A 13,899-nucleotide genomic window follows, 5' to 3' on the forward strand; every position below is an offset into this window, starting at 1 on the left:
TCAAATCCCTGTTCCGCCATCCAGTTTTATGTAGGGCAAGTGCTGGGATGGTTCCTTTGAAAGGGCACAGCCAATTTCCTTTTCCATCCTTCCCCAGTGCGAGCTTGTGCTCCAAATGTAATGACCGTGTTGTCGACAGAACTTTAAACACTAACATTTCTGGGGACTGATGACCTTCGCTGTTTAGTCCCCCTTAAACATCCCAACAACCACCACTAACATTTCTTCTGTTGGCTTTAGCACCTTGTAGACAACACTGGCAAGTGTGTGTGTGTGTGTGTGTGTGTGTGTGTGTGTGTGTGTGTGTGTGTGTGTGTTGTACTTATGGGAATGCATTTGAATAATGAAGGGCTTAGTCCTGTGGCTGAATATATTTAGTATTCTGTTTCACTGGACCAGTCTGCAGCTCATCACCTCATCAGTGTGGTCAGTAGCAATCTGTCCTTTCCATATTGTCATCATTTTTTGAACAGTGTTGACCTGGCATTTCTTCAAACCATATCCGGTATAACTAAGTTTGCTTTTCCTTGTAATAAATGTATCCATCTTCGTTGATTATCTAGTCACCCTTCTCTTTAGTAAAATATGTTTTGTGTAATTTATTCGACAATGAAATAAACTATGGTAATTTATATAATTTTCACTATACCTCAATTGTCCTTGTACATATGTCCATCACCAATGTTACTGCTTTGGAAATAGTAAACATTTAGTGAAAAGTTGTTACATCTGCTTTCAGCAGTCAGATCAGACTGCCATTTTTTATGAAATTGTGAAGTACAAGTACAAAAAGTTCCATGAGTGAATTTTATATTAGAGGAGCTCAGAGTATTTACTCTTTTAACTTTGTTGATTATTTCATAGAAGTTAAGATTGATAATAGGGTATTTCACTGTTTTCTGGAAATTGTTTTAAATGATTAAGTATGTCATTTTATGATCCTAACATTCTTTTCTCCCTCTTAGAAAGTTCAGTATTCTTCTACAAAAATGGATATGAAATTAAAGTAATTTGAAAGCCCGCTAAAACGCTCCATTCGAATCATGAGGTGCCTGTGACATCACTGGCTAGCTCGCTGCTCTTACTTCATAATGCTAAGTCATACTGATGTCCTGTTTTGAAATTTATGCTTTGCAAAATGGGTTATAAATGGTTTGTAGTACCATACTATACAAATACATCTATAGAAACTCCTGAAATGAAGATGCATAAAATGTGGAAGCGCTTCACTGGCAAATTTCCACCATGTTGACACACAAATTCGCGAACTTAATTAAAATTGTCAATATCGGAGAAATTCTCCAACAGCTGTGCAACTTCCACTATGTCATCTTCAGGTCCCATATGCACCTCTCCAAATAAACGATGATTTCATATAGTGCCATAAATCTGTGGATGTCATGAATTCAGTCATTTCACTAGTGCTTCATTTGAAAACATGATAGCAACTCAAGTTACAACTTATCTCTGAGATATGCTCTCCCACTGTTACAAAAAAGATAGCATCATTCAACAAAATTAAACTCCTAGCGAAAATTGTTGTTTTACCCAACTACACCTCAATTGTTCAGTAGCTCTGTTGTTAGAGCGGTAGACTGTCAAATTTTACAAATTACTGTCCATAGATTGCTGGTTCAAATCTAATGTGAAAGAACATTTTAACTTACTTGTAAAACGACTTGACAGTCCTCTCGTATGACAACCAAATCACAAATGCAAAACTTCGCCACACTGATCAGAAACAGAATATTATTGTGTTTTCCTTGCTGTTTACAAGCACTTACATTTGCAGCCACTGTTCACACACCTCATGTTAAAAAAATATTTTCTAGTTAATGTGACCATACAGTTTTTAGTTTTTTAGAAACAATGTTTTTATCTTTTCACTGTCCAGATAGGATCCTTATTGTTTAAACTTTTGCAATTTCATCATCTTAAATAAAGATGAAGTAAGTCTGCTTAGGATGCCGTTAGTTTACACTCACAAACTTCACAGCCCTTACATTTGTGTCACCTGCATGTTGTACACACGTTATATTTCTCCATGTAACCTCATTGTCCTACACCTCATGTACTGTAGGTATATGGTGATACTTTCACCAGTAGCAATGCTTCCCAGAAAGTGAATTGTTTGTTCGCAAAGTAAATGCATTTATTCTCCATTTCCATATCTCAGACTAAGATTAATGTGAAGATATATATAACACATCCCACAATCGAAACAACTGCTACAATAAGTTCTTGCAAATGCTATTTTCATATTTTGTGTAAAACTTATGTATGACCCTTCCCGTATTCGAACGTGTGACCTCGTTATCTTCAGTTGGACGCATCATTGTGGTGCCACTGAACACCTGCTAGAAACAGATTCTCTGCTGAGTGTCTTCTACAGAGGAAATAAGCATTAAATTTTATCAAGAATAATTTTCTTGTGCTTTGGGTTGTAGCTCATGACTGGTGGTCAACAATCTAGTTATTATATAAGGACCCATTTGCAAAAGTTCTACATTTCCTCAGTTCTGAGTGAATTTAATGATGTTAAAAGGGAGCAGGGAAAAGAATGTCTGTTGTTGCACGTGTCGCCACTCTAAGGGGATGGAGCATAAATGCATCAACTTTTGCAAGGCTTACACTATCGGCATTCACAAAATTCCTTTCTGCTGTTACTTAAAAGTTGTCATCGCATTTTCGATTACTAAATAACTAAACAATTTGCAGAAAAAGTACGTAAAAACCTCATAACCTTGGCTAATGCTCCTCCAACACACTTACGGCTTCATCTTACTCTTCGCCTGTGACGTCACCAGTGTATCATCCAATAACAGAGAGTTTTTGATCATGTGATCATGATATTAAATGATTTTTAAGCTTTAATTACATAAAAATAAGAGATTTTTCCACCAACTCCTGTTGAAAAAAATGCAGAATTTGTTGTGGGACATCGTAGAATATTTGTGCTTCAGCCCCTGTAATGTGACGAAGTTCCTATAGGTGGCGGCCCTATACATATTCTTCAAAATTTCATCTGTAATGGAGGTGTATTGCAAGCGGAGAGCCATTATCTAGTTTCTTTTGGTGGAAAACCTAAGCATATGGGATATTCAGAGGATATTGCAGGATGTCTTTGGAGACCTAACAGTGAACAAAAGCGTGATGAGTCTGTTGTCATCATAACAAGGTCTCACAAATCTGTCTAATCTCCAGCATGACAGCTGTACGCACACAGCTGTGACTTGTGCAGTGGTGGAATGTGTGAACATTCTAATTCAAAGTAATTGATGGATCACTTTCAAACAGCTCGCTGCACAGCTGGACGTCTCTGTTAGTAATGCTGACACTCATCGAGCTGTTGGGGTACTGAAGGATGTGTGCCAACTGGGTTCCTCACTACCTAACAGAAGACCATAAATAGCAATAAAGAACCGTCTATGTGGAATAGCTTCTGCATTACAAGGCTGATTGTGACAATTTTTTGTCAAACCTCATCACAGGCAATGAGACATGGTTTCATCACTTCAAAATGGAAACAAAATGGCAATTCATGGAGTGGCCACCACATCACCTCTCTCTCTCTCTCTCTCTCTCTCTCTATATATATATATATATATATATATATATATATATATATATATATATATAGGTCGATAGACACACAAACATACACACAAAATTCAAGCTTTCGCAACAAACTGTTGCCTCATCAGGAAAGAGGGAAGGAGAGGGAAAGACGAAAGGATGTGGGTTTTAAGGGAGAGGGTAAGGAGTCATTCCAATCCTGGGAGCGGAAAGACTTACCTTAGGGGGAAAAAAGGATGGGTATACACTCGCACACACACACATATCCATCCACGCATATACAGACACAAGTCTATCGACCTGCCAGCGCTTTCGTTTGGTAAGTCACATCATCTTTGTGTTTTGCCCGTAAAGAGCACATTTGGACTAAACTACATGGCCAGTTCCTTTTGCTGCCTTCCTTGCTGCCCAAACTTCCCTCATTCGCTCGCTGTGTTTCTGTTTCCGGTCCTCTGTCCATGCTTTTTGTCGGCTTTGTGTCTTCGGCTTCATCTTGATTGCCTTTTTGGTTGCCCATATTTCTTTCATCTTCTGGCTGTGATCTTGCTTGCGTTCTTCGGTCCATTTTATGCCTGTTCGTTTGTCACATTGTATCTCGTGTAGTTTACTTTTCTTAATGATGTTTCTGAATTTTATTCTGTCATTTATTGTCTCTGCTGTTATGTTGAGTTGGTTCAGGTCGTTTTCTACCTCTGCCACCCATTTGTTGTTTCTAGTGGTTACCCAGTCAAAGATCTGTTTGGTCAGCCTGTGTTATGGCATTCTGTATAGGTGTCCATAGAATTGTAGTCTGCGTTTTCTAATCTTTTCTGTGATTGTCTCCATATGTTTGTACAGTTCCTCTGTAGGTTTCTTGATCCATATTCGATTGTTGTTAGTTGCACCAAATATTTTCCTAAGTATTTTCCATTCTGCTGCATATAGTGGCTCGGGGAGCACCACCGTGTCGTAATGGCGTAATTTGGCTTTTTGTGAGATAGACTTCTTGTTGTAATGATTCCACACTACTTTGTATGCCTTGTCCAGTTTAGTCTTTCTTTCTTCGTTTGAGTCTCTGTTATGTCCACTCATTTGTAGTGTTTCACTGAGGTATTTGAAGTTTGCCGTTTTGTAAATCGTGCCATACTTTGTGTTCAGAGATGAGAGTTTCTTTGTGCTCAATACTGTGTCTTTTCGTAAGAGATCTGTAGTCCAGTTTTGGAAGCGATTTCGTGCAGTTTTTCAATAGCGTCTTTTGTTTCCTTTATACCTTTCGTGACAATCGCCAAATCGTCTGCAAAAGCCAGGCATTTAATCTGAAGGTTTCCTAAGGTTATCCCCTGTTGTGATGTTTCCCATTCTTTTATGACCTTATCTAACACCAGATTGAAAAGGAGAGGTGAGAGGCCATCGCCTTGTCGGACACCTGTGCGAATTTCAAAGGACTCTGATAGTTCCCCATAGAACTTTACTTTGGAGGTCGTGTTGGTTAAAGTTTGCTCTATGATAGCCCGTGTTCTGTTGTCTACTTTGTATTCTGCTAGAATTTTGAAGAGAGTTTTCCGGTCGATATAGTCGTACACCTTTTTGAAGTCAACAAAGGTAATGATCAGGTTCAGTTTGTGTTGTAAAATCATTTTCAGGTTCCACATTTGTTCCGCACAAGACCGCCCTTTACGGAAGCCTGCTTGGTATTCCCCAATCAAGTGGTCGGTCTGGCATTCTAGTCTGTTCAGTAAAGCTTTAGAGAGGATCGTGTATGTGACCGGTAGTAGGGATATTCCTCTGTAGTTGTTCGGATCAGTCTTGTCACCTTTTTTGTGTAGTGGGTGTATCAGGGCAGTTTTCCAGTCGCCAGGAATTTTCATGGTCTTCCAGATGTCTTCCAAGATCCTGTGGATGTCTTTGGTGAGTTCTGGGTCTTGTAACTTCCAGATTTCCGCGATGATGCCATCTTCTCTTGGTGCTCTACGATTCTTGAGTGACTTGATTATTTCTTTAACTTCTTCTAGAGTTGGAGGTTCACTATCTGGATTGTATGTGCTCGTTTCTGTCATCATTTCTTCCATGGGGGGTCCGTGTTAAGCAGTTTTTCAAAGTACTTTGCCAGAATGTCACAATTGTTTTTGGTATTGGTTTCTAGGGTTCCATCCAGTCTTCTGAAGCACAAGTTGGGTGGTTGATATCCAGTCATATTTTCTCTGAACGTTCTGTAGAAGTTTCTTGTATTGTTCTTCATGAAGTCCGATTCAACCTCTGTCAGTTGCCGTTTGTCATACTGTCGTTTTTCAGTGCGAATGATTTTGCTTGATTGCTTCTGTGTTTTCAAGAAGTTCATCCAATTCTCTTGGGATTTATGGCTACTAAATTTTTTCCATGCACTGATTCGTTTGTCAATAGCTTGGCCACATGTGTGGTTCCACCAACAGTGTTTTCGTGTGCGTGGTGCTTGTGCTAGTTTCATGGCCTCTCGGATTCTTCGTGAAAGTTGTGTCCAGTCTGTCATTTTCTCCATTTTAATTTTGTGTAATATTTGTGTCTGGTTTAAAGTAACGTATTCTGGATCTGGTCTAACAATTTTGATCTTATGGAGCTTTTTCTTGGGCAAAAGACGATTCGTGATCTGTAGTAGGTGGTGGTCTGAGTCGAAGTAGCCTTTACGGGTGTCTATGTTCAAAATTTCTTTTTGTGAGTCTTTCTGGACTATTACATGGTCGATTTGTAGTTCTTGCTTTCCGCTGGGGAATTTCCATGTGGTAAGTTTTCGTGTTGGTTTCTTGAATTTTGTTGACATAATGGCGAGGTCGTGGCTTTTGCAAAAGTCTATCAGATGTTTCCCGTTTTTGTTGGTGTCCTTGTGTGGAGTATGTTTTCCTGTGATATGTCTGTATATCTTTTCTTTTCCGAGTTTAGCGTTGAAGTCTCCCAGTATTATTTTGACTCTACATGCAGGAATTTTTCTGATAGTTTCTTCCATTATCGTCCAGAAGTCATCAATTTCATTTGGGTTTTTCCTGTTGTAGTCATTAGTCGGTGCATGCGCGTTGATTATTGTGTAGGATTTATTGGCTGATTTCATTGTGATGGTGCTGATTCTTTCGTTTGGTGACGAAAAGTCAATTATGCTGTCCGTGATGGACCTGTGTACTGCAAATCCTGTGCCAAAAAGCCTTAGGTTTTTCAGTTGTCTCGATGATTTTCCTTTGTATATTCTGAAATTCTCCATGTTGAAATGGTCTTCGTCTGTGAATCGTGTTTCTTGCAGTGCACATATTTTGATTTGAAATTTTTCAAGAGTGTCTGTCAGTTGTTTCATCTTTCCTGTCTTCATCAGGGTGTTCACGTTGAGTGTGCCAATGTAGTGTTTGCGTTTGGTCTTGAGGGAGTTTGAGAAGCTCCGATTCGTCTCATGATGTCCGTGAGCCCCCGGAATCCGATGCTCATGACGATCCCAGTCTATTGGCTGGGGCCCGGGGTAACGAGATTTTTCTCGTTGTACCATCATGATGTTTAGTAGTTGGATGTATGGCATGCTGCCGACTACAACCTGACTTTCCAGATCAGGAGGTTGGTTGAGGCCGCCACTGACATGTGGAGCAGACGCCTTTTGTAGCCGCCCACTGTGGGAACAGATGAAAAACCCCTCAGCTGGTAACATCATGATGACAGTCCTGTGGGGCTCTGAAGGGGTTATTCTGTTTGATGTTCTCCCTTATAATACAAGTCACCTATGAAGCCTGTTGTACTATGCTCAGGAAATTGAAGAAACAGCATGCCCATTGCCACAAAAATTCTAATGAAGTTCTCTGTCTCATGACAACACAAGGCCTCACACAAGTCTGTGCACCCGAAACGAGCTTACAGAACTTCATTGGACTGTTCTTCCTCATCCACCCTACAGCCCAGGTCTCTCACCTTGCAACTTCCATCTGTTTGGCCCCATGAAGGTTACACTCTATGGGAAGCAGTATGTGGATGATGGTGAGGTTATTGTTGCAACAAGACGTTGGCTCCGACATTGATCAGGGGGTGATACCATGTAGGCATACAGGCCCTCCCAGTAAGGTGCCATAAGGCCATCGTATTGAATGGAGATTATGTTGAAAAATAGCACTTGGTAACCAAAAGAGTGGAGAATAATATGGTGTATTCGAATCCTAAATAAAACCAATCTGCCTTCAGAAGAAAATGTTGGATTACTTATTGAATGCCCCTTGCAGTGATAATAATTAGAATAACCATTTTAATTTTTTGGGTCACATGTCTTCTGACCTGTTTTGTTCTGCCTGCCACAATTTCATCTCTTGTGCCAATCATTTCATTTCCGAGTAGCACCTACACCCACCTTCCTCACTTACTTGTTCTATATGTTCTAACCTCACCTTCCCAGTAATTGTGGTCTCCCATGGCACACTCTGAAACCGTGGAAATTATTCACTGATGTCTTAATAAAAGTTCTACTATCCTGTCCTTTGTGCTAGTTTGAGTATTCCATATATTCTCTTCCTTGTGGATTCCACAGAGAAACCCATAATGAGCATGAAGCTCATAAAATGTGACTAGAGTATTTTTCTTTTCCAGATGTAATCAAACAATCCAAAATCGTCTTGGAGGTAAGGAAACTTGGTGCACAGGGTAGAGCTTGGTGCAATTTCTTGAGCTGATACTTGTCTCCAAGTGCGATAGATCAACCATATACTCTCAATGGTTGCCTTCATTTTTGTTTGTCAGAATATTCTTAGTTTTTTTAGGTATGTCAGCATAATATAAATAAAAATTGGACACTCGTGTGTCTTGAAGATGATACTGAGTCACCACCTTTTGACGTTGCAGGTTACTGTAGGTCTAGTGCGACAGCTTCACTCTCGTGACATCAGGAGACCATTCTGTCCTGAAAACCACTGGATTTCAAAACAAATTACCATACCAGTTGATAAACCATCAGATTTCACATTAAGGCGACGTCGACTGAGAGTTTACAGGCCATTTCAAGGACTGAGAGCGTTCACAAAGGAAGAACTAGGTAATGCAAATAACTCTGAGCATAAATAAATTTTTGAAGATACTTCTGTGTTGATGGGAAGTAGAAATTTGAGTAATATTCGTGTTTACATGTGAAGAGAATAATTTAGTGTTAATTTCTCTGTGTTCTGTCTTTGAGTGCATGTGCATGCGTGCGTGCATGAATGTGTTTGTTTTTGTTTTTTCCAGTATAATACATAAAAGTCAGTCTTCACTATTTTTGAGTATTTAAACGGAAAAACTTTGGGTACTCAATATGGAAATGTTACTACACTTGTGTAATGATTGGTCTCAGCCACATAACATAATGTGGTTCTGCTTCTAGTACCAACTGTCTTCAAATTCACTGTATATGTAGTGACATCTTCTAATTCCAAAATGCATGACTTGTGATTGTACCTGTTAGCTTGCTATCTTTAAGTACTTTTAAAACTGTTTTGTCACAATCCCCGTATGCTGATAGTTTGAAATACAGGTTTGAATGGTGGGTGCACAGTCATATCTATCTGAGGTATGTATCAAATTTGAGATTCTCTCTGACTTCTCAGTACATGCACATCATATTTTGCAAATTTATGAGTCTTTAACATTACAATTTAGAGTTAACTGCCTGTTTGAATTTATGCATATACTGCAATCTACTAATATAGTTGTAGGACAGAGACCTGTCAGTAGTTTTTTGTTCAGCAATTTTGTTCTTCTTCTCCCCCTATTTTTTTTTATTTTTTTCTTCAAGATGAGAAGGTATATAAGGCATTTGTAAATGGACAAATGTGTAAATATAGCTATTACATTTAAACACATTTAGAATTTTCTCAGACAAATTCATTACATAATTAAAGCTCCGCCTCCTCCAGTACAATCAATTGCAGTCTCTAAGGAGCTGTACACATGAACATGAAAGTGTCCTTGATTCTACCATGCATTCAAGTAAATATTGACCAAATGCTGATATTTTACTTTGGCAGGTGTTTTCATTATATTGTACCAAAAAGCCTGTTCGTCTAATGTATGACTTCTCACGTGTACCATGTTTGAGTTTGTACATCCAAATTCTGTGTTTTTATTATATTTGTTCTGTCAGTGACTGGTCTTGGCTTTAATCTGCATTGCAACTGATGTTGTGTGTTCAGTATGCAACTTTGTATTGCATTGGAAACGTCCATACAGATTTTGCACTTGTTGTTGTTGTTGTTGTTGTTGTTGTTGTGGTCTTCAGTCCTGAGACTGGTTTGATGCAGCTCTCCATGCTACTCTATCCTGCGCAAGCTTCTTCATCTCCCAGTACCTACTGCAACCTACATCCTTCTGAATCTGCTTGGTGTATTCATCTCTTGGTATACCTCTACGATTTTTACCCTCCACGCTGCCCTCCAATACTAAATTGGTGATCCCTTGATGCCTCAGAACATGTCCTACCAACCGATCCCTTCTTCTAGTCAAGTTGTGCCACAAACTTCTCTTCTCCCCAATCCTATTCAACACCTCCTCATTAGTTATGTGATCTACCCATCTTATCTTCAGTATTCTTCTGTAGCACCACATTTCGAAAGCTTCTATTCTCTTCTTGTCTAAACTACTTATCGTCCATGTTTCACTTCCATACATGGCTACACTCCATACAAACACTTTCAGAAACGACTTCCTGACACTTAAATCTATACTCGATGTTAACAAATTTCTCTTCTTCAGAAACGTTTTCCTTCCCAGTGCCAGTCTACATTTTATACCCCCTCTACTTCGACCACCATCAGTTATTTTGCTCCCCAAATAGCAAAGCTCCTTTACTACTTTAAGTGTCTCATTTCCTAATCTAATACCCTCAACGTCACCCGACTTAATTCAACTACATTCCATTATCCTCGTTTTGCTTTTGTTGATGTTCATCTTATATCCTCCCTTCAAGACACCGTCCATTCCATTCAACTGCTCTTCCAAGTCCTTTGCTGTCTCTGACAGAATTACAATGTCATTGGCGAACCTCAAAGTTTTTATTTCTTCTCCATGGATTTTAATACCTACTCCGAATTTTTCTTTTGTTTCCTTCATTGCTTGCTCAATATACAGATTGAATAACATCGGGGAGAGGCTACAACCCTGTCTCACTCCCTTCCCAACCATTGCTTCCCTTTGATGCCCCTCAACTCTTATAACTGCCATTTGGTTTCTATACAAATTGTAAATAGCCTTTTGCTCCCTATATTTTACCCTGCCACCTTCAGAATTTGAAAGAGAGTATTCCAGTCAACATTGTCAAAAGCTTTCTCCAAGTCTACAAATGCTAGAAACGTAGGTTTGCCTTTCCTTAATCTAGCTTCTAAGATAAGCCGTAGGGTCAATATTGCCTCATGTGTTCCAATATTTCTACGGAATCCAAACTGATCTTCCCCAAGGTCGGCTTCTACTAGTTTTTCCATTCGTCTGTAAAGAATTCGCATTAGTATTTTGCAGCCATGACTTATTAAACTGATAGTTCGGTAATTTTCACATCTGTCAACACCTGCTTTCTTTGGGATTGGAATTATTATATTCTTCTTGAAGTCTGAGGGTATTTTGCCTGTCTCATACATCTTGCTCACCAGATGGTAGAGTTTTGTCAGGACTGGATCTCCCAAGGCCGCCATTAGTTCTAATGGAATGTTGTCTATTCCCGGGGCCTTGTTTCAACTCAGGTCTTTCAGTGCTCTGTCTAACTCTTCACGCAGTATCATATCTCCTATTTCATCTTCATCTACATCCTCTTCCATTTCCATAATACTGTCCTCAAGTACATCGCCCTTGTATAGACCCTCTATATACTCCTTCCACCTTTCTGCTTTCCCTTCTTTGCTTAGAACTGGGTTTCCATCTGAGCTCTTGATATTCATACAAGTGGTTCTCTTTTCTCCAGAGGTCTCTTTAATTTTCCTGTAGGCGGTATCTATCTTACCTCTAGTGAGATAAGCCTCTACATCCTTACATTTATCCTCTAGCCATCCCTGCTTAGCCATTTTGCACTTCCTGTCGATCTCATTTTTGAGACGTTTGTATTGCTTTTTGCTTGCTTCATTTACTGCGTTTTTATATTTTCTCCTTTCATCAATTAAATTCAATATTTCTTCTGTTACCCAAGGATTTCTACTAGCCCTCATCTTTTTACCTACTTGATCCTCTGCTGCCTTCATTACTTCATCCCTCAAAGCTACCCATTCTTCTTCTACTGTATTTCCTTCCCCCATTCCTGCCATTTGTTCCCTTACACTCTCCCTGAAACTCTGTACAACTTCTGGTTTAGTCAGTTTATCCAGGTCCCATCTCCTCAAATTCCCACCTTTTTGCAGTTTCTTCAGTTTTAATCTACAGTTCATAACCAATAGATCGGGGTCAGAGTCCACATCTGCCCCTTGAAATGCCTTACAATTTAAAACCTGGTTCCTAAATCTCTGTCTTACTATTAAATTTTCGTCTCTCTTCACTATCTGAATAATTTCTTTTATTTCATCATACATTTCTTCAATTTCTTCATCTGCAGAACTAGCTGGCATATAAACATTTTGCACTTATTAAATCTAAATACTGCCATGCTCTCTCTCTCTCTCTCTCTCTCTCTCTCTCTCTCTCTCTCTCTCTCCATGGCACACAGCCATATATCGATGTTCACATTTCTGAAGTATTTTACCTTTGATCCTCTCAGGCAAACCATTTGCTATGGTTACATGCTTAAGCATTTCAGTCTACATTTCGCAAGCTTGTTGAGATGCACTAATTAATTTTTGCAGGTAACGTGTTCACGAGTGTCAAGCTTCAATTTAAACTGTTCTAATTTTTTTTTTTTTTTTTTTTTTTTTTTTTGCGCCATGCTTTTGACTTGCACTGTATATGTTTATTTTGTTGGAAACCTCTTTCTCAATACTGTTTTGACCACACAAAATTTCTACAGACAGCCACACTTGTAGTGGAGGTAAAAGTAAATTTGCATACTTAGTGCTTTGCAGTAGAGTGCCCTATGCCTCCAATTGTGAACTGGATTATGCAACTTCTGTTTACATGGTTGTCTGTCTCAACCTCTTACTTTATGGCAGAAAGGCTTGTAAGCACAGAAAGTTGCTCACCACATCGGCGGCACTGAAGCAACGTCATTTGAACATTAAACTTTTGCCATGGGATGTACACAAAACATTGAGGATATGGCTCTTTGCAGTTACTTGCAGTCAACAACACCAGCTGAAGAATTATGGCGTGTAGGTATAATGCTACAGAACAGTGTGCATTCTGTGAGGGCTGTGTCAACTCAGAAAGTTGGCAACCATCTCATCGTGATCAATTACAGCACAGCTGTGTGTGAAGAAGGTGGGTAAGTGAACAGCTGGAATGGAACCTGTAGCTGTCACCAGGCTCACTTCACTGACAAGTGTGGGACTAATGTAACATTTGCCAATTTTCATAGAAAAGTGTAGAGGTCACTACATATCGTTGCATATATTAGGCAGGCAGTTCCACAAATACAACAAGACAGTTGGTCAGTCACATTCTGCACTGGTATCATCGTTATTGAGGGTATAATGATGGCTATGGTGTATGCACAATGGCATGAGTAGGATGCTGGCATGGAGGAGCAAGTGCATTGTTGGGGACGAATGAAAGTTATAAAGTCCAGTAAAATATCGGTATTTATTGGGATGGATGGCCAGAAGTTTAGACAATTTAAAATCTTAGCGAGATACAAAGACAATAAAAGTTACTAGTTCCTTGGGTTTCAAGGTGCGACTGACAGCTGGGGTTGTACAGTAGCATCAAGACAAGATCCTCCTACCTACTGTACAGCCCGACAGTCAGCATTTTGGTGAAAATACTTGAGCACACTGTGCCAACCTTGTGAACACCTTCTTGCAGAAAGTAGGAATGAACCAAATGGAGTAGTGTTGCAGTGTCTGCTGATATGAAACTGGTTGCTTGCGCGTGCTTGGGACTAGCTGAAACTTACAGTCTGTCATTGCAGGAAGTGGCCACACAATGCTGGATGCCCTCAAGGTGGCTGCCATTGTAGGGGGGGTCAGGCTTGAGGAGCAGGGTCTATATCACCTCTTGCACAGCGTACTGAGCATGATCCAGCATGTTATAATGGATGAGGTGGCACTACACAGTATCAAGTTTTACTCAGAATCAGATTTTCCTTTTTTCAAAACTAACGTAACACCTTTTTATCACTCCCATCTAATATCCTATGTTCAGTGCTAAGGTGCACCCATTTTGCATTAACATACTTATAATTTTCCTGTGATTCACTCTTTATGAAGCAACAGTGGAGAAAAAACTGATGTTGTTTGCATAAAATATTGCTGG

General features: G+C 39.5%; 1 protein-coding gene across 2 annotated transcripts in view; it reads left to right on the forward strand.

Annotated features, from left to right (window-relative positions):
• The window catches only part of LOC124607721 (ubiquitin-protein ligase E3C), a 213,444-nt gene that overhangs the window by 148,757 nt on the left and 50,788 nt on the right, over window positions 1-13,899 (forward strand). For both annotated transcript variants that reach the window (XM_047139927.1, XM_047139928.1), the window contains exon 11: window positions 8,389-8,578. In XM_047139927.1, coding sequence (XP_046995883.1) covers window positions 8,389-8,578 — 190 coding nt within the window. The remainder of the gene's footprint in view (window positions 1-8,388; window positions 8,579-13,899) is intronic.

Source organism: Schistocerca americana, chromosome 1, assembly GCF_021461395.2.
Source record: "Schistocerca americana isolate TAMUIC-IGC-003095 chromosome 1, iqSchAmer2.1, whole genome shotgun sequence".
NCBI lineage: Eukaryota > Metazoa > Arthropoda > Insecta > Orthoptera > Acrididae > Schistocerca > Schistocerca americana.